Source organism: Magnolia sinica, chromosome 2 (genome assembly GCF_029962835.1).
Source record: "Magnolia sinica isolate HGM2019 chromosome 2, MsV1, whole genome shotgun sequence".
NCBI classification, from domain to species: Eukaryota; Viridiplantae; Streptophyta; class Magnoliopsida; order Magnoliales; family Magnoliaceae; genus Magnolia; species Magnolia sinica.
The window spans coordinates 59,335,991-59,355,444 of NC_080574.1; the positions used below are offsets into that span (position 1 = coordinate 59,335,991).

Here is a 19,454-nt window from a genome sequence, read left to right on the forward strand (position 1 = left end):
TAGTTGAATGACTTAGCTAAATGGTCCAACGTATTGATATCATGCGTCTCACAATGGATGATGCTTCATAAAATCTCCCAAATTGAAAGATCTTACCTCATACTCCCAAATAACAGTTGAATGACCCATTGCGTGCCAAGTGTGCAGATATGTGATGGTTTTAGTTAAAGCTCTTTATATTTGTACGTGTACCACTATCGATCTTTAAGTGCCCAACATATGGCACTTGTGTCAATACACAACAAAGACATGCATTCACATGATGTTCCCAACACATGCCATAAATAGGGTTGCAACTCGGGTGTGTTGGGTGGAGTTGAGGTCAACTTGAGCCTAATTCGACTTTAGTAGGACCCAACTTGAAAATTCAGCCCAACGTTTCTAACCTTAACCCCACCTAAATTTCTTTTGCTTACCCACCATAAGAACCCAACACTATTTTGTGATTATTCCTAATTGGAACCAACCCAACATTAAAATGAGTCAACTACCCAAATTGTAGCCTACTCGATCTGACTCGGTTTCTCTGATCGAGTCAAACTCGGTTCGGGTCAACCCATCCAAGATTCAGTTCAAATCGAGTTAGGCCTACTGGACTCAGTCCCGAGTAGGATCGAGTTCGGGTCAGGGAGTTGGCAAAACCTGATCAAGTCTAGTTGGACCTAACTCAGTCCGACTCAACTTGATGCCCACCTCTAACGAGTACGAGCACGGATAAACTATTACATCCAAACACACCCTAAAATCGGGCTAACTTATTATTTAGGTAGGCCATATGATACAAAACAGTTAGGAGAGGGACAACCACCCTTAATTTTCACATATCCGACTGGGATGATTATATAAAATCTACTGCAATCATTAGATGCCACACAAAAATTTAACCTTGTGGCCCATAATTCAAGCCCATTCGTGATTTAGGTGGCCCATAACAAAGGATACAGCTTGGAGGAATACACTGTTTCCAATCATGTAGTCCACTAAAATCACAGATTGAGGTAATTTTTTGGCCCTTGGCTTACTTGAGGTAAAATAACTGATGGATGGATTTTACATAAACATTACGGTGGACCACCCAAATAATTGATCCATTTGCTTGCACACCCACTTAGCCGGCCCAACAGAAGACAGTGCATGATGATAGTAGTATGATAACTCTGAATATAAATTCTATTGTGGGGAAATCTAGACAAGATCAAACGGGGTCAGCCCAAGCCATCTGGACTACGACCTTAGGCCAGGTAAGTCGGGCTCTCATCCTCATCCTCATCATCATCCGAAGAAGGATGGCCGAGCCGGGCTCTCGTCCTTGTTCTCGTTCTCGTCCTCATCCTCATCATCATCCGAAGAAGGATGGCCGAGCTGGGCTCTCGTCCTCATCCTCATCCGAAGAAGGATGGCCGAGCCAGGTTTTCGTCCTCGTCCTCGTCCTTGTCCTCATCCAAGAAGCTATGGTCTCGGATTGACCTACTCATCCTCGACCTAGAGGCTGAGAGCTAAACCCTGGATAAGCACACCTAACAGACTCCGACCCCTGACGACTCAACTATGAATTCCGACTACAAATACTCAGTCGCGAACTTGGACAGGACGAAGTCCAAGCCCGAGTGAAATGTGAACGTGGCCGAAGATCACGCCTGGGGATACACTCCATTAATACACAATGTGCTGCGCAATCCAAAGATTATGGAGCATCTCCACGATCGTAGTATCCGTTTGATCGAGTAGATCATGCCGAGATTGACGAACACGATTCGCCCGACCCACAGGTATAAATACCAGGGGACCCCATTGCAACAAGTGCGCAATATCTCGCACCCTCTCTCTACATTACGCAACTTAGACCCAGAATCCCTAACCTAACTTAGGCCTCGGAGGGTCCCCTGTTTAAGTCAGAGTCTCCTTTGCTCACCTTTCTATGCAGGACCAGGGTCCGTTTCGAGTTCGCGAGCATTGAGTTGAGAGTGGTCCAAACTTTGATCTCAACAAATTCCATAATAATTAGGTAGTTCTCTGTAGAAAGTCTTATTTAAAATCCTTCATAATATATGTTGATTGCGTCCCACCAAGCATTGGACCATTAAGCATCCGACCAAATCTATGTGGGCCCATCGTGATGTATTCGTTTACCCACGCATTTCATCCCTTTTCTAAGATCATGTCAAGGCATGGGCTTAAAAACGAGCATATCCAATGCTCCAATAGACCACACCAAATGATAAGCCTGGGTTGCATTAAATGCACAAAGTATCAATGCAAGTTGCATTAAATGCAAGAGTTATCTTTAGTATTGTCCATTAGAGCTTTGGACCAGCCTCATTTTTGGGCCTCTACCTTAACATAATCTTATAAAAAAGATGGACGGTGTGGATAAAAAGATACATCACGGTAGGCCCTCACACAGACTGTCGGACGCCTAAAGGTCCTACCAGGGGTCGGACGCAACCCTCGTCCCTTCACAGTACGTAACAGGAACAGCAGAAAATACGACCGTTGCCAGAACAAACCGTAGAAAATACAACCGTCACCAGCTAGTTTAGAGGGGAGAGACGCCCGTCGTATCTCTCGGATCACTGCATCGCCGCCTCATCGCGCGCTACTGGTAACTGCGTCATTCAGACCCAATTACATTGCCGTTCAGAGTCTCTGATCATCACCATCGCTGCCATTGACGATTAAACCCACCACCGGCCGCTAGTACAGAGGTTAGAACCGGCTTGGAAATTAGTTTTCCACACGCACTGAAAAACTAGTGCTGGAGACAATTCCCAGTCCATGTGAATTCGGATAAAAAGAAAGGTCATTTTCTGATGCTCTGAAAGTGTGTGAAAGTCATGCACTAAAAAAATGTTACACGTGGGACGTATCAAGACCGTTCAGATTGTGAGAGGAGAGGTTGAACATGGATTGCATGTGGCCCCCAATATCATCCCCGTTGGATTGGATTACTAAAAGAAATTTTCACTCCTGCTGTCCTTTTGGTGTTCCTTTAATTGAATGGTTGTAATCATCCAATCATGTTTATTTCTAGGTCATGAGCCAATAGGAACAACTGATACATGCAGGTAAGGAAAATGCCATGCAAATTAGCCCGCCAGGTCTTCAAGGAAGCCCATGATCACTACAAGAAAAATAAGCATTACTGGCAGCCAAGACCGCCCCTAAAAGTCCTAAAAACCACCGGTATAAGAATTACCGGCCGTCGGACGCGTGCCGCTAAAGGGGGGCGTCGCTATATCTTTTACTAACATTTTTGATGGCCGCCGCTAAAAGTCGAACTTTTACCGGCGCTTCTGTTGACTACCGGTAAAAACTGTACGAAACAGTGGTAAGAACTTTAAAAACACTGGTAAAACATATGAGAAACGTCGGCTAAAAGCTATGAGAAACGTCGGTAAAAGATATGAGGAAAGCAGGTAAATTTTGTAGCAAACGCCGATAAAAGTTTCAACAAACGCTGCTAATAGCTGTAACAAGTGCTAATGAGAGATTAAAAAAAGCCGGTAAATCATTTACAGTGCAAAAGAAAAAATAAAGGAAACAATTAAAAATTCTGCTAGGCTGAATCTTCTAAATCAAAAGACCTTTATGGGCTTAAATTAGCATTCAAACACAACCTGTAAATCATTTACAACCAGCCTCATTTACAGAGTGCCTGAGAATGAAAGGTTACATAATGGACGGAAAATTTACAGACTGAGACACAAGGAAAAGCAGGAAGGAAAAAAAAAAGCAACGGATTTTAACGACGCCCGATGCGAGACTTCTCAAATGCACCCCAAGAACCAGAACTCATGCCATATAGAGGACCTTTGTCAGCAGCACCCTGCCATGCGTAGAGGTCAGCTAATAAAACAGTATGTACACTCATAATCTGAGTTACACTATCTAAAATTAAATTTTCAATCATAAATATTTCCTGAAAAAACAACCATACCGAATGAAGTGTATATCCATCCCCATATGAAGCAGCAAAACCCCCCTCTAGGCTACCACATTTCACCCCAAATGCTCCACCTTCAGTTACCAATGCAGAGACAAGTTTACAAAACAAAATAAAATAACCAAAAACAAATTTGATATAAAATAAAAGGAACCAATAAATACCTTTTTTAGCGATGTGTGATCTGACAGTGGGGTGTACTAACAAGCTAACAAGGAAAAAAAGGGGGAAAAAAAAAAAAAAAACAGATGCAAGTTTATTCTAGACATCCAATTGTTTTATACACAATGGTCAATTTGATGGAAGGCTCTTACCTCACACCTGTATGCTATTTTGGTGCATGTGGTTGGGAAGGCTACACAAATGTGTAATCTTTACAAACCTCACCCAATTTTATTTTATTTTATTTTTAAAAAAAAGTTAACCTCACACAAAACTTATGCCTTAGATCCAAGAATCAGGTCAATCACAGATCTGGTGAGCTAAACATATGCAGAAAAAATGGACAATCGGCATTTAATATAAATGTTTGGCCCTTCAGATGAGTGAATGGACCTGAATTCAGCACAAGGAAAGCCATATAGTGGCTTGTACCTGACGAGCAGCTTTGATCATGCATCCATGTAAGCATTGTGGACCCCTGAGCCTACACTCTATATAGTTACTTCCACTTTGAATAAGCATCTTACAACCAAAGAGAAATATCTAATACAAGTCAAACATTATGGAAACCCTTCATTATATTGAAGCAATGAAGATTGGTAAGAAAAATAAAAAAATAATAATAATCCAAGGGTGTGGGGCCCTTGCTTTTGGTGATCCTTACATGCAGTGGACTTGCCTGATTTTTGGACTGTGGCATCAAGAAGTGGGGAACCACCTGATGGAAAGCTTGGATATTGCACATCTTCTATCCAAGCCTGTGTTGGATTGTAAGAGAGCTGGGTTGCACAAGCTCAAGGCTTTCCGACCTCAATGCATCTGTGTAAGCATTCGATATAAGGATAATTAGTGGTTGAGGTCCATTTCTTGGTTCAAGCAATTATGGACAAGCCAAGCACACATGATTGTATATTTTGATGATCTGAAACATCCCTCTGATGGATCCTTATGTATCTGGACAGACTGAAAATTACTTTGGCAATTGCATTTTTATCATCAGAATGGTATCCCTCAAACAGGGCTAAAAGCAAAAATGGTTAAAGTTCATCAAATCTATAAGGTGTAAAAACACATAATGCTGAAAGAAAAGCTTTGAATACATATCAATGGCAATAAACGAGAGATTATGGGCTTGTTGAAGTGATTGTAGTGACAACGCATAGGGATTAGTCACCTCAGAGAATAGGCAACGTGTCCCAGAAAGTTCCTGAGATTACAGAGAGGGAAAACACAAAACTCAAAAACTAAGATAAAAATCAACCTTCCAAAGCGAATGTGTGCCATGGAATCTTTCTCCCATCGGCTCTCAATGACACAAGTAAAAACACTGTGGGAATTACTGCTCTCACTGTTCATGTGGGTTGCCGCAATTTTCCTGGTTGCAGCATCCTGGAAAGACATTAATGCACAAATAATATCACGTCAGCAGATTGAGGCTTTTGTAATATGCTATAAAGTACAAAACATTCCAGTAATAACCACCTGTAAGAGAAGTTTGAGAACATCCCTGACAGTTGTCACCTCGTATTCCTTAAGGTTTTCAACATGTACACCTTTCTTCATGTCTTCTCTCAGCTACAGCATCAGGAAAAGGCTTTAATCCAATATGTGGAAATGAAAACATGGAACAGAATTGAAACAATTCGAAGATATCAAATTACTTGCAGATTGGTTGATGCTGGCTCAAGGAGATCTGTTATCTGCTCATTATATATCTCAAGAAAGGAACACTTGCAACTATACTTCAATCTTTCATCTCTCCGGTTCTCCACTTCCTGTACCCAAATGAAGTTGTGTGTATGTATGTGAGTGAGTGAGTGACTGAGTGTGTGTGAGAGAGAGAGAAGCTTAGAATGCTCTTGTAGAGGCAACCACTAAGTTGATGAGTATCTTACCTCTCTAATTCGCATAAATAGATATTCAAAAATACGAGGTGTCATCCCACAATCTTCACTAAGTTCATTGTCCATCTCACATATGTCACCCATCATAGTATTTGTCTTCCCACTCCCCATCTGCATGAAGACATCCAAAAACTCATCAGCTCTCCTACAATACCTTTACAACCACCAAAAGCTTTAGTGGGACCTACCTGGCCATATGCAAACATGCAACTATTATACCCAGACATGCAATTCTCCACCATTGGCAGGCCTGCAACCTCAAAAAGCTTTTCCTTTACAAAATTCAAACCATCCATCAGATACCAGTCCATTCAAAGTATATATTGTTAGAAGACAATGTACAAAATCCTACAATCTGATATTTTTATCAAGCCACACCTGTGATATAGTCTTGCATGCTACATGATCAAAGGTAAATCTCGTCTCCGGATGCCCTAGCCACGTTAAAGTCTGTGCACTCTCCTGCCTCAAGCATCTACCAGACCCTTGCAAAGCCCTTTCTCTACTACTGATAGGTCGAACCCTTGTCAAAACCTAAACACAAGGTTCACTCCAAGGCTTGAGCTCATCAATGCATGAGTTGTCCTCCAAGAAATTTGTATATCTATTTTCATCAAAACATGGTTAGAAGTTCAGAAGGATCTTAAACAGATAATTTATAATGATATTGTTTTTGAAGCTAACAACAACAGATGGATTTAATGATATTGAAGCTTACGTGCTGTTCGCCATCAAAGAGTGGCTTGCAAACAGATTGCTGGCATGATAAAAATGTAAATTCAATTATCAACAAGGCACTAAACCTCCTGAAAACCCAAGCTCGAAAAAGTCATGAAGTGCGTTCACTTACACATTCCCTAGTTGACACTGAGATGTTATTGACTTTTCTGGTGTGAGATCATTGTATGAAAGATCACTGCATTCCAAAATTGCATGACCATGACAGACCTTCTTGGTACAAAAATACAAGGAAAAAAAAAAAACTTTTCGAGTGCCAAAGAAAGATTAGCCTGCATATGTTTGAGTAGGAAACATTGTGTTCAAACTGTCCCGCTTGAGTGAAGCCCAAATATGAACAACAATTTCATTAGCAGTAAATTCAAAACTCGCTTCATGTATTCTTCCTCTGTTCACTTTAAATACATCACTGAAGTCAAAAACTGTATGTTTGATATACCATCGTAGTTTCATTTCAAAAAAGAAAATAAAAGAAAAGAAAGATTAAAAAGAAAAAGAAAAAGAAAAAGAAAAAAAGAAAAAAAGAAATCCCCCCATGTGTCTGCTTGGAAGAAGTGGAACAGGAATTGGGTGTGGGAGCTTGGAAGTGGCAGTTGCATAAGGGAGCTAAACCTACAACCAGTTGTGGTTGAGCTTAACCTATGACCCATGTCTACAAGCATTTTTCCGTTGGAAATTTATGATATTCTTGACAGCAAAAGTTTAAACAAGAATTCAGAAATCACTAAAAAGACCTGTAGGCGATCAGTTTTCAAAAACAAATGCTAGCAAGTTTCTTCTTTGCCAGTTAATTGCCTTTTAGTAACTCAACCAAACGAAAAATAGAATAATTTATCCTCTCTCGTCAACTTGCATTTAAGTTCTTATAATTCGCCAAACAAAGTTTATCCTCAAATCTATAGACAAGGGAAAGGAAGATGGGGCTCGGAATCAACAGTTACCTACGAAAGTTACATGAAGAAATTTCTTAAGAGAAACTAGACTAACAAACTCATGTATGCAATGGAAAGATGCATACAAACTTACATAGAAACACTTAGCAGGCAAAGATAATCTCAAGAGGAAAAGAGAATCATGCACATTTCTGTTTGTTTTCAAAATCCAGTGAGGTATAGGTCCGGTAAGCCTGTTGCTGGTCAAGAACCTGAACAGAGCCATTGCTATCAGCATTTCCAAAGATGAGCAAAATAATCAGTTCTTCTAAATATAATCATTGAAAGAAAGTGTCTTACATGAAATCTAGTTTTTGCAACTTCTCCAAGGAGATCAGAACATTGCCTGTCAAGTTGTTGAAGCTGAGATCTCTGCCAAAGAAATAACACACAAGGGAAACCACTGTTTAAAAAAAAAAAATGCCAGATTCATATTTTATCCGTACACCAGTGATGGAAACTAAAAGCTTGGAACTATAGTTGCACTAAGCATGAAGCAAAGCGGCAACAAATTCAGTCACAAGAGCGAGGATGTGTTTGTTTCAAAAAGTAAACATGTAGAAATATTTAGGAAACATGAACAGGAGAAAGAGTCTGAAGTGCAATTCAAAGCGAGAGTGGCACCTAGTTGGAAGGATCCCACAGCTAAGCTTGGAACAATGGTCACTAATAAAAACACAAAATGAAATATATAAATCAGACACAATCTATCTATATACATATACATATATGTGCGCATATATGTGGGGAAAGCTAACACCTCCCACCTTCATGGGGACCCAAATCTTTGAAATGACATGTGGGATAGATGATAGTCGATCTGGACACTCATCATTCATTTACCACTATGGGCCTGTGATGCAAAAAATGCACCAACTGGGTGGTCCGAGCCATTTGAATATTGGTATTTCATTATAACTGTATTTTATGAGCCATAGATCAAATGGCTACCACTCAAAATGAAAGGGAAATTTTATAGGATAGATATAAGACTAGCCATGTTTTATGGGACAGAATGTTGGGCAGTTAAGCAACAGCATGTTTGTCTAGTTGAAATTAAATTGTTGAATGATAGAATTAGAAATGAATGCATTTGAGGGAACTTAGGACTAGCACCAATAGGTACAAGATGAGGGAAAGTAAACTTAGATGGTATGGTCATTTGTAATGGAGACAAAGAACCACGCTGGTTAGGAGTGAATTGGTACAAGTTCAAGGCTCTAAAAGGTCAAGGGGAAGACCCAAAAGGATGAGATGGAGGTAGTAAGAAAAGACTCAATGACCTATGGTCTAACTAAAGGTATGACCCTTGATAAAGTGGAATGGCAGAACAGGATTCATGTAACCGACACCAATTAATTGGGATAAGGCTTAGATGATGATGATGATGATGATGATGTTGATGATGATGATGGATCATATGGCTAGCATCCTCTTATCAAAGTGCTTTTTTGGAAACATACTGAATAGATGTCAAAGATGAATATTTTTGTGCTATTCTTTTTCTGCTTGATATTCCTATAAACTAAGAATGACTCACAGTGTTCTCAAATCTCTCATATTCCCAATATAGTCAGGTATATGCCCATGAATCAGGCAATTCCTCAGTATCCTGCATCACAGAATCAATATTTCAATACTTCTGTAGCATTCAACGGGCACAAGATGCAGTCCAAACCTTGTCATTGATACTACTCACAATGTTTTCATGGATACCATTTCACTTAGCAGCGGAAAACCCGACCCATTCCAGATAAGTTGCTGATCCTCCTAAGAATGACAATACGATGAACATTGATTGAAACCCAAAGATAAATTTTAGAAAGAAAAAGACAGGCAAAAGAGTGAAGTAGGAAGCACTAACGGGTCAGATAAGTTTTTCAAGGAAGAAATCCCGGAAGGAATAGGACCTTCCAATGAGGTGCCTTGAATGCGCCTGTGAGACATTAATAGAGAGTTCGATGATAATAAATATTATGATTTATGCCCCCATGTTTTAGGAATGAAACGCTTACAATGTTTTCAACTGTTTCCAGTTTTGGATGAAATCAGGTAATTTTCCAGAGAAATTGTTGTCACTTATCCAACTGCATTGCATCAGCAGAAGTGAGTTTTGCCACTTCAACACTAATAGTTTGGGTTATTGACTATAGCTAAAAACTCGCAAGACGAGAACAGAAATTATACTTACAAATCCACCTGATTGGTCAGCCTAGCAAGTTCTATAGGTAACTCACCTGTCAATCAGTTTGAAGAAAGGGAACTGCACACATTTTGGAAGTGAAGTGAGAAGGTAGTATCCAAAGTTCAGCTAATCAGATGAAATTGACATCTTTCCCATTCAGACTCGCATGTGTTCATGTGGAGCCGCCTTCCTTGATCCAGATTGTTCATCTGCAGGTCCCTACTGTGGGATTGATGGACTTCCACTGAACAATCCCAGCCATCTGAAAGGCGGACCTTTTCCAATTAAATTGAATCTGCTGTGATTATCTCTATCTGTTTTCCAGGAAAAAATCAGATGGCTAGGATGGTTTGGTGGGGGTTTTTTTTTTATCACATTACTGGCCATCCACACTCCACCAGTGAGCAATCTTGATTGCTGAAAGGTGCGCCTGACTGACAATGCTGTTGGGTCGGGCAGAACATTCTACATTTCCCCACAACTAAAAAAAGCCATCGACAGGTAAACAAATGTAGTACACCTTACAATACAGAGAGATCAAATGAAAAGGAAAAAAAATTGCATTACAGTTCCTCGAGATTGATCAAGTTCTCAAGCTCTGGAGGAATGAGCCCCGAGAGTCCATTGGCCTCCAAGTTCCTGTACATGCCCATATATGTTCACTTACAAAAATGGTCCACTTGGATCAAATCAAGTAGATGATTCCAGAAGAAGAATGCCTGTAGAAAAACTGCTACATACATACATGTACTGGAGAGTGGCAATGTTTCCAATCTCCTTAGGGATCGGACCCGACAGCCGATTTGCCATCAGGGAACTGCAAGTTGACCACGCCAAAGAGGTGATGAGTGGATGCATTTTGAGGGTGCATTTGGCTGCACTACCTAATTGAACTGCAATTATGAGTGGAAATAACCAAATTGCAATTTCCTTAACATTCATATTGAGGGTATGGGCCGCAATTGTAATTCATCACTTTCAGATGAGTGTATGAACTTGAAAGGTATGTAATTGCAATTTGCAGGCTATGTCCTCATAACGAACACCAAGAAACATTATTGTTTCATTTCCTCTTCGAATTAAAGTTCTGTTTGCAAATCAATTAGCTAGTGCATCCAAACACAGCAAAACATATTATTTCAGTCGAACTAACGAATTAAAATATAAGAAATGATTGGAAGTGATTTACATGCCCGTTGAGGGCAATGTGGCCCATTCGGGGGGGATCGGACTGCTGAGGAGATTTCGAGTGAGATCACTGCACCACCATGATAGGAGAGCATACACAAAAGAGAATGGTGTATAAGTAGTGGGTGTAACTATCATATACAATTGCATATGTTGTATGAGATGAAGCATAGGTCTGGTTGAAGCATTTCTTCAAACATGTAGGGGGCCGTGGACAGCGGCAGACATGGCTGCCACTGCCATGGATGCTGCCCAATTTCTGGCAATCGAAAGAGGAAAATAGAGAGAGAGAGAGTACCTTCGAGTGCCTCGAAGAGAACGAGCTATGGTCCTTGATTGCTCACTGTTGAGAAAGAAAGAGTACCCTCGATCCGTTGGAATGATCTTCGGATCAGATGCTGGACATAAAAAATAAATTTAAAATTTTTAAATAAAAAAAAAACGATGTTTGACATCAATTTTCTTGGCCGTTAACCACTAGCCGTTGATTAGGGTCCTTGATTGCCCACCGTTGATGACCACGTCCGCAGGTTGCCGCCCTACTCGAACTGTAGCTCTAGATCTGATCTAAGAACCTGATAATGAGAAGAAATGAAGAGAAATAAAAGAGAGAATGAGATTTGGAGGTAAGATGGGAGATTGAATATCCAAATCCAAGATGGGAGAAGCGCACAAGAAGAGAGAGAGATGAGAATGGGAGGGGGCACGCACGAGAAGAGAGAGAGATGATAATGGGAGGGGGCGCGCACGTCAAAAGAGAAAATAGAGAGGGAAATGAAAAACCCTTTCCGCCCTTTTTTTTTTTTTTAATAGCTACCATTTACGGGCGGCCACATACCAAAAACAGGGGCATTTTTGGACGGCTTCCGGTGATTCTCATCATCATTGGTAGTTAGAGATAGCCGCCGGTAAACATTCCGTTAGCAAAGATGCATTTTCTTATAGTGAATGATTCTAATTGTCCCAAGATATCTGGGCCTGGCAGGTCTAAAAGACCAGACCCAATGTTAATTGGGTTGAGTTTGGGTCTAGTTCATTAGTCCTACATATCAGATCAAAACAAGATCAAGATCAAGCTCATTCATCTGTCGGGTCAGTTCGGTACGTCGGGGCATGATAATAAATAATGACTAAATGCGTATAAATTTTAATTGGTTTAGGCCATGATACTATTAATAATAACTAAATGCGTATAAATTTTAATTGGCTTAGGCCATGATACTATTAATAATGACTAAATGAGTGTGATTTTTAACTGTGTTAGGCTCATCTATGTTTTTGTGGTGGCTTGATATCCAAGGTCAAGCTGATGCGGGGATGAACGTGATGAGGTCGATTGTCACGCCCAAGACTTGGTAACCGAACTCACAAGGAACCCGATGGCCGGTTCTGGCACAACAGCCTCCGTAGTACCCCATTCTCGGCTCCTGAGGCAGGTTCTCTTAGGATCGTATAAGGAGGATTTTCATAATAATATAATCATTTATGATGCGAGCATATCCAAGATTTCAACAAGTACATCTGAGAATAACAAAAGCACACATCGCAAAATCCACTATAAATTTGAACTTTTACAATCATCCATAAGGTCCAAAAGGACATACATAAGATAAAAAGAAAAAAAGAGAAAGGTCGGCAACACTGGCGTCCTCAAATGCTCAGCTCTACTCCATGCTCTGCTGCTATGACACCTGCCTAGAATCTCATGCACGCATCAATCGTGGATAAGCTTATAGAAGCTTAGAGGGTGGTGTAGATGTGTGATAATGGTGCACAGAAGAGTAGTAGGAGATATAAGAAGAGAAGAATGATCAATGAGAATATCACTAGCCTTACCCAAGCTTACCATGAATACGATGCAATGAGTACTGGACGTCATACCAAGGCAATGCATGAAGGGGCTTGTACAGCCAATGCTAATGCAATGCAAGTAATGCCAATGCTCATATCCAAACCACAAGTCAAGTACATCTTCAATCATAAGAAAATCACCGGGGTTCATTGTACTGTTGAATGACTACCGCTCTACAGACCCCGCACAGTCAAACGAGCGTAAGAGACCTCAGCCTGTGGACAGTCAATCACCAGCAAGGCCTGACGGTAGCGGACCCATTTACGAGCTGGTCAGACTCAGCCTAGCAATGCCTCCTCACTCCAGGCAGGTAAGGACACACCCCTATCCAACAGACTACACGACAGTGGGAGTCACGGCCTAACGGTATAAGGCCCTCGTGCGCTCATGTATTCCACCCGGTCATGGCGTTGGAGCAGATCCTTAGTACCATGGAAGTTTTGAGAATTTCACCCATGGGCATCCTATGCACCCGGTATGCTCAACTAATATTTCCGGTGTCCACACATATGGCCATCCACGAATATCCCTGTGGAGGCAAGGCCCTGATGAAGTAAGGGCGGATATCCACATGCTATGCAAATGCTGGATGCATGAATCACATAATCACCCATGTATTAATCCCAAGCATCCATCGTGCTCCAGAGGGGAAAACTCCACCCCTCGGGGAGATACCAACATGTCCTACACAATGGCACAACCATAGTCAATCATACCTCAACCAAGCATACATATGATGCATATGAGAGTGGGCCATGAAGATGATTAGGAGTGCCAATGAGGTGAAGATGAACTCTCTACCTAACTATAAAGGGTCTAGGTACTTAACCAATTCCTCATAAGGAAAACAACCTCTAGTGGGGGCCCATTTACCTGGGGTAGCCCACGAGACTAAGGAGAACAATGGTATGGGCCTAAATAGATGAAACGGGCCTAGCAGGGGTCTATGGTGGGCCCTTAACCACTCATAGAAGCCCATGGACCTACCTTAGGGCCACCAATGTGGACATCCAACCACAATTGCTCCTCAAGAGGTAGCTCATCTCTAATTGATCACGGATCGAGGCCCAAGGCCCACAGAACATTAGAAATAAGAAATGGGCAGCCATAATCATACCACATACACTCATATTGGGCTTCAGAAAGACGGCCTAAGGCCTACCCAAAATATGGATCCAAGGGAAATACACATAACCCAACCCATATATACCATTATGGGCCCATAAGGGAAAGGTTAGGGCCCAACATAAAGGCCACTAATCATTTATATTGTGGTGGCCTAGTGGGCAGCCCATTGCTCAAACCACATAGGCAAATGTCATGCTCTTAGTCAAGTAATATTGGGCCTACAACCTGGCCCAAGTATAAAGTTGATTTGGTGGGCAACCAAGGTCCCATTTACATGTGTAATTCGGCCTACTAGCCCAACACAATAGTATGGTAAAAATGGCCCATCCTCAAAAGTGCATTTATTAAGCCCAACATTTAAGGGACTAAAGGTATAAATTATTCCCTCTAAGATCCTCACAATGTGGTGGGATATACAACACATCTAGGTGGGCCCACAAGGCAGGCTGGACGCCCCGGCTTGGGAGTCCCTGCCTAGTGGGCTACTCCCGGCCACACCACGGCCAACTCAAATGTCCGTTAGGTCTGAAATTTTGTGGGGTGATACTTCCATGTGTGGGCCACACCCCCACAAAATTTCAGGATTCTTTCATTGAGGATTCTGTGGCAAAGAGTATTGAGCAGCTGCCTGTTGTTTGTGAATACCCGGATGTTTTCTAGGAGATCCCGGGTTTGTCGCCACATCGACAGGTGGAGTTCCAGATTGATCTAGTGCCCGGTACCGTGCCTATCTCGAAGGCCTCCTACCGGATGGCACCAATAGAGTTAAGGGAACTGCAGGAGTAGTTGGATGAGCTCTGAGAGTTAGATTTTATTCGTCCCAGCAGTTCGCCTTGGGGAGCCCCGGTATTATTTGTAAAGAAGAAGGATGGTTCGTTGCGACTCTGTGTGGACTATCGCGAGCTCAACAGAGTCACCATCAAGAACCGATACCCGCTTCCCCGTATTGATGATTTGTTCGACTAGTTGCAGGGTGCACAATATTTTTTCAAGATAGACTTGTGTTCCGGTTACCATCAGATTTGGGTCCGAGAGGAGGACATACCGAAGACGGCTTTCCAGACACGTTATAGTCACTTCAAGTTCCTGGTCATGTTGTTTGGACTGACCAATGCGCCCGCCGTATTCATGCGGCTGATGAACGAGGTTTTTCGGTCGTTCCTCGATCAGTTCGTGGTGGTATTCATTGACTATATTCTTGTATATTCGAGGACCCGAGAGGACCATACTGAGCACCTGCAGATTGTGCTTAAGACCCTCCGTGCCCACCAGCTGTATGCGAAGCTGGAGAAATGTGAGTTTTAGCAGGAGGAGATGAAGTTCCTTGGTCATGTAGTAACGAGGGAGGGTGTCACTGTGGACCCCTCGAAGGTTGATGCAGTACGTCAGTGGGGCCAGCCCACGAACGCGTCCGAGATTCGCAGCTTCCTTGGTCTAGCGGGATATTACCAGCGATTTATCGAGGGTTTCTCCCGTATTGCAGCACTGCTGACCCGATTGACGCGGAAGGGCATCGAGTTCGTCTGGAGTGACGCTTGCGAGAAGGCATTTACAGAGTTGAAGGACTGCCTCACGTCCGCTCCTGTCCTCACCCTTTCTGATGGGAGTGAGTGTTTTGTTACTTTTACAGATGCCTATAGAGTTGGCTTAGGTGTTGTGCTGATGCAGCAAGGGAAACCAATGGCGTATGCCTCACACCAGCTCAAGGTCCATGAGCTGAACTACCCCACTCATGATTTGAAGCTTGCAGCAGTTGTCTTCGCACTGAAGGTGTGGAGGCATTATCTATATGGGGTCAGGTTCGAGCTCTTCTCGGACCATAAGAGCTTGAAGTATCTATTTTCGCAGTCCGAGTTGAACCTGCGACAGAGGCGATGGATGGAGTTGCTAAAAGATTATGATTTTGACCTTCGGTACCACCTGAGCAAGGCAAATGTGGTGGCGGACACGCTCAGCCATCAGCCACGAGGCCTGGTGGCATAGATGATGGTGTAACAGTGGCAGATGCTCGAGGATGTTTAGAGTATGACTTTGAGTTCAGCCTGCAGTCTTCCATTGTTCAGCTTTTGAGCTTATCGATTCAACCCTCTTTGGTGGCTAGGATAATCGAAGCTCAGCAGACGGACGAGTCACTTCAGGAGTACCGAGCAGAAGCCGCCTCCGTGGAGCAGTCAGACTGGCAGATTGGTTCCAATGGTGGATTACGCTTTAGAGGCCGATTATGTGTCTCAAACGTGCCAGAGTTGCGTCATGATCTGATGACCGAGGCACATCGATCGAGACTTACTATCCACCCAGGCTCCACGAAGATGTATCGTGCACGAAGATGTATCGTGACATAAGGAGGTAGTACTTCTGGCAGGGGATGAAGGGCCAGATTATGAGTTTTGTGGCCGAGTGTGACACATGCCAGCGTGTCAAGGCCAATCATCAAAGACCCCCTCGTCCCTTGCAGCCGTTGAGCATTCCCGAGTAGAAGTGGGAGCATGTATCGATGGACTTCATCGCAGGTTTACCAAGGACTCAACGCGGTAACGTTACCATATGGGTTATTGTCGATCGTCTGACAAAGTCAGCTCATTTCATTCTAGTGCGTGCTTCCTGGTTGATGGATCGGCTTGCAAAGGTGTTCATTGAGGAGATTGTGAGACTACACGGCATCCCAGTTTCGATCGTTTCAGACCGAGACTCCAGGTTTACGTCTCAGTTTTGGAGGAGTTTCAAGCAAGCGTGGGGAGTCACTTTGCATCTCAGCATCGCTTATCATACGCAGACGGATGGGCAGACCGAAAGGGTCAACCAAATCCTTAAGGATATGCTGAGGGCTTGTGTGATCAACTTTGCGAGCAGTTGGGATGAGCATATGCGCCTCGCCGAGTTTGCATACAACAACAGTTATCAGGCGACTATCAACATGGCTCCTTTTGAGGCACTTTATGGCAGACTGTGCAGATCTCCTAGTTGTTGGACCGAGGTTGGAGAGCGTCATCTCTTAGGTCCCGAGCTTGTGCAGTAGACGTCGGAGGTTATTGATGTTATCAAGCAAAGGATGCGCATAGCTCAGAGTCGGTAGAAGAGTTTTGCTGATCGTCAGTGTCGACCCCTGGAGTTCGCAATCGGAGACATGGTATATCTCAAGATCTCGCCTATGAAGGGTGTGGTTCACTTTGGTGTGAAGGGCAAGCTCGCCCCGAGATTTATTAAACCTTTTGAGATTACCAAGCGCGTGGGCACTGTGGCCTATAGGCTTGCCTTACCCCCTGAGTTGTCCGCGATCCACAACGTGTTCCATGTTTCTATATTGCGGAAATGTAGGTCGGACACTATTCCCGTGATTAATTGGCAGCCACTTGAGGTCCGTGAGGATGCTTCCTACATTGAGCAGCCGATTCATATTCTTGATCGGAAGGAGTAGGTCCTCAGGACCAAGGTCATTCCCTTAGTGAAGGTACAATGGGGTCATCATTCGGAGGCCAAGGCATCTTGGGAACGTGAGGCCGAGATTAGAGAACGTTATCCTTATTTGTTTGATGATTGGTTATTTGTATTACCTTCCTTATATGATGATTGCTATATGGTGGTGGTGTTTTGTCTTTTATCTTGTCTTGGATTGGTCAATTTCGAGGACAAAATTTTTTTATTGGTGGGGAGGATTGTGAGACCCGACCCGAGTTTGCATGTGTACATGTGTGTGTAAGTATGCATTTCATCTACCTTGGTCCCACGATCCTACCAGTCGAGTCCCGGCGACCCGTAACCCTTGGATAGTGTTTGCGGTCATCCGTAAGTCCAGTCATGAAGACCCGACTCCGATCGAGTTGAGACCTATGCCATTGCGACCGCTTCGTCGTTGCGGTTCCGACACCGTGTCTTGTGCGTCCGTCCGGCATGTAGATCATAAGTTGTGTGTATTTCATTTTCTTAGCCCTTGATCATGATCATGTGACCCACCTAGGGGTGGTATGCAAGAATTTCTAGGTAGGTCCCATCTCTTGGTACTATCTCCAACACACACTACACATACACACTACCTAGGCCCTATCCCTACACCACACATCCTCAAAATACCACCCACTAACCTAAAAAGCCTACTAACCCTACAACATTGTTTCTAACTCTCTATTGCTATGATTGCTCTTCTCTATCCAAGGCAAGAGAGAGATGATTGCTTGCCTTGAAATCCTCTCTCTTTTTTTACCTCTCAATTTCTACCTCCCTCTCCCTCTCTCTCTCTCTCTCTCCCTCTCTCTTCTCTTCTTCTCCAGTAATTTTTCACCCATTTTCCAGCCCTTCATCCCCCCTTCTACCCCATAATCCAACCCTTAGTCTAACATCTTCACCATTAAACATCTTTCCTTGGAGCTTGAAGACCATCTTGGAGGTGTTTACTAGAAGACTTTGTAAGTAGGTGTGCATGTAATTACAAATTCAGATTTCTTCCATTTTTTTTTTACTTATTCTTCCCTTTTTCTTTCTTGTTGAAGCTTGTGGGGCCCATCAAATGATGGTGGTGGCCCCCAAGATTTCATGGATGGGGCTCATAGCCCATCTTACTTGCATGCATGTTCCATGCAAGGGGCCATTCTTCATGGACCCCTACATAGTTTTTTTTCTCTTTAATCAGGGATCTTTGGGTCATCTATACCCTTGATCCTTGATGGAGATTGCATCTCCACCATAGATCTCAAGTAGAAATCCTATGATCATGTAGATCTTATATATCTTTTTGATAGTGGAATGTATGTGCATGAGTGATGAGGGGAAGGGCCTCAATGTGGCGGAGACCCTTCTCTTGTGGCTGAATCCTTATTTTTCCTTTGTTGATAAACTTCTTATCATGAGTGTGTGGCCCACCTTGTGGACCACAAATATCTAGACCATCCATGGAGGGTGGACGTCCATGACAGTCCACCCTTGGACGTTGGAGCCCCCTAATCCACCTACATGGGGCACATGCAAGGGGTATTTTGTAATGGGAAGGGTCTAGATATTTGTGGGACCCACTAAGGTGGTCCATACCATGATTTTCTTGAATTAAATCTCCTTTTAAATAGTGTTTATATTTATTGTTTTCAGTTATATGTTGTTGTCCAGAACTGTCTCGATAGATTTCTGGGTCATCTTGAGGCGAGATTTTTGGACATTTAGAGTGGTGTTTGGTCCCATGTAATATATGTTTCTTAAAGGTGTGGACCCTACCTATAAGCATGCTAAATTTCATCCCCATCTGACTCCATTTGGTTATCCAAAAAGGTGGGCCAAGAGGGGTGGTCAGCCTGATTTTCTGCTGTGCAGTCCAGCAATGTAGACTATTGTAAACTGAAATTCATAAATTATTTTGATGATGGTGGGCCACTTTTCTTGTCTCCATGTTGTTGTATACCTGATGAGGGACCTTGGGTCCAAATTTCAGGAATTTTGG

The 19,454-nt window shown here is 42.8% G+C and overlaps 1 protein-coding gene across 3 annotated transcripts; it reads right to left on the bottom strand.

Moving 5' to 3' along the window:
• Positions 1 to 3,474: 3,474 nt before the first annotated feature.
• LOC131237143 (kinesin-like protein KIN-12E) lies at positions 3,475 to 11,937 on the bottom strand. Of its 3 annotated transcripts, XM_058234809.1 has the most exons (13): positions 9,379 to 9,682; positions 9,220 to 9,291; positions 7,980 to 8,051; positions 6,860 to 7,891; positions 6,728 to 6,766; positions 6,388 to 6,613; positions 6,198 to 6,281; positions 6,001 to 6,120; positions 5,767 to 5,880; positions 5,588 to 5,680; positions 5,367 to 5,494; positions 3,938 to 4,017; positions 3,475 to 3,826 (listed from the first exon to the last, which is right to left on the bottom strand). In XM_058234809.1, the coding sequence occupies exons 7-12, from the start codon at positions 6,249 to 6,251 to the stop codon at positions 3,990 to 3,992; spliced, it is 537 nt and encodes a 178-aa protein (XP_058090792.1). In that variant the 5' UTR covers positions 6,252 to 6,281; positions 6,388 to 6,613; positions 6,728 to 6,766; positions 6,860 to 7,891; positions 7,980 to 8,051; positions 9,220 to 9,291; positions 9,379 to 9,682; the 3' UTR covers positions 3,475 to 3,826; positions 3,938 to 3,989. The 3 variants fall into 3 exon arrangements, 2 of the variants coding, with proteins under 2 accessions (XP_058090792.1, XP_058090793.1); XR_009167063.1 differs by lacking the exons at positions 3,475 to 3,826; positions 3,938 to 4,017; positions 5,367 to 5,494; positions 5,588 to 5,680 and adding exons at positions 9,695 to 10,178; positions 10,432 to 11,122; positions 11,351 to 11,450; positions 11,562 to 11,937 and having other exon boundaries at positions 5,852 to 5,880; positions 6,001 to 6,281; positions 9,379 to 9,615; XM_058234810.1 differs by lacking the exons at positions 3,475 to 3,826; positions 3,938 to 4,017; positions 5,367 to 5,494; ... (5 more) ...; positions 9,220 to 9,291; positions 9,379 to 9,682 and adding exons at positions 10,432 to 10,503; positions 10,610 to 10,681; positions 11,054 to 11,341 and having other exon boundaries at positions 6,620 to 6,766; positions 7,980 to 8,025.
• Between the last annotated feature and the right edge of the window lie 7,517 nt (positions 11,938 to 19,454).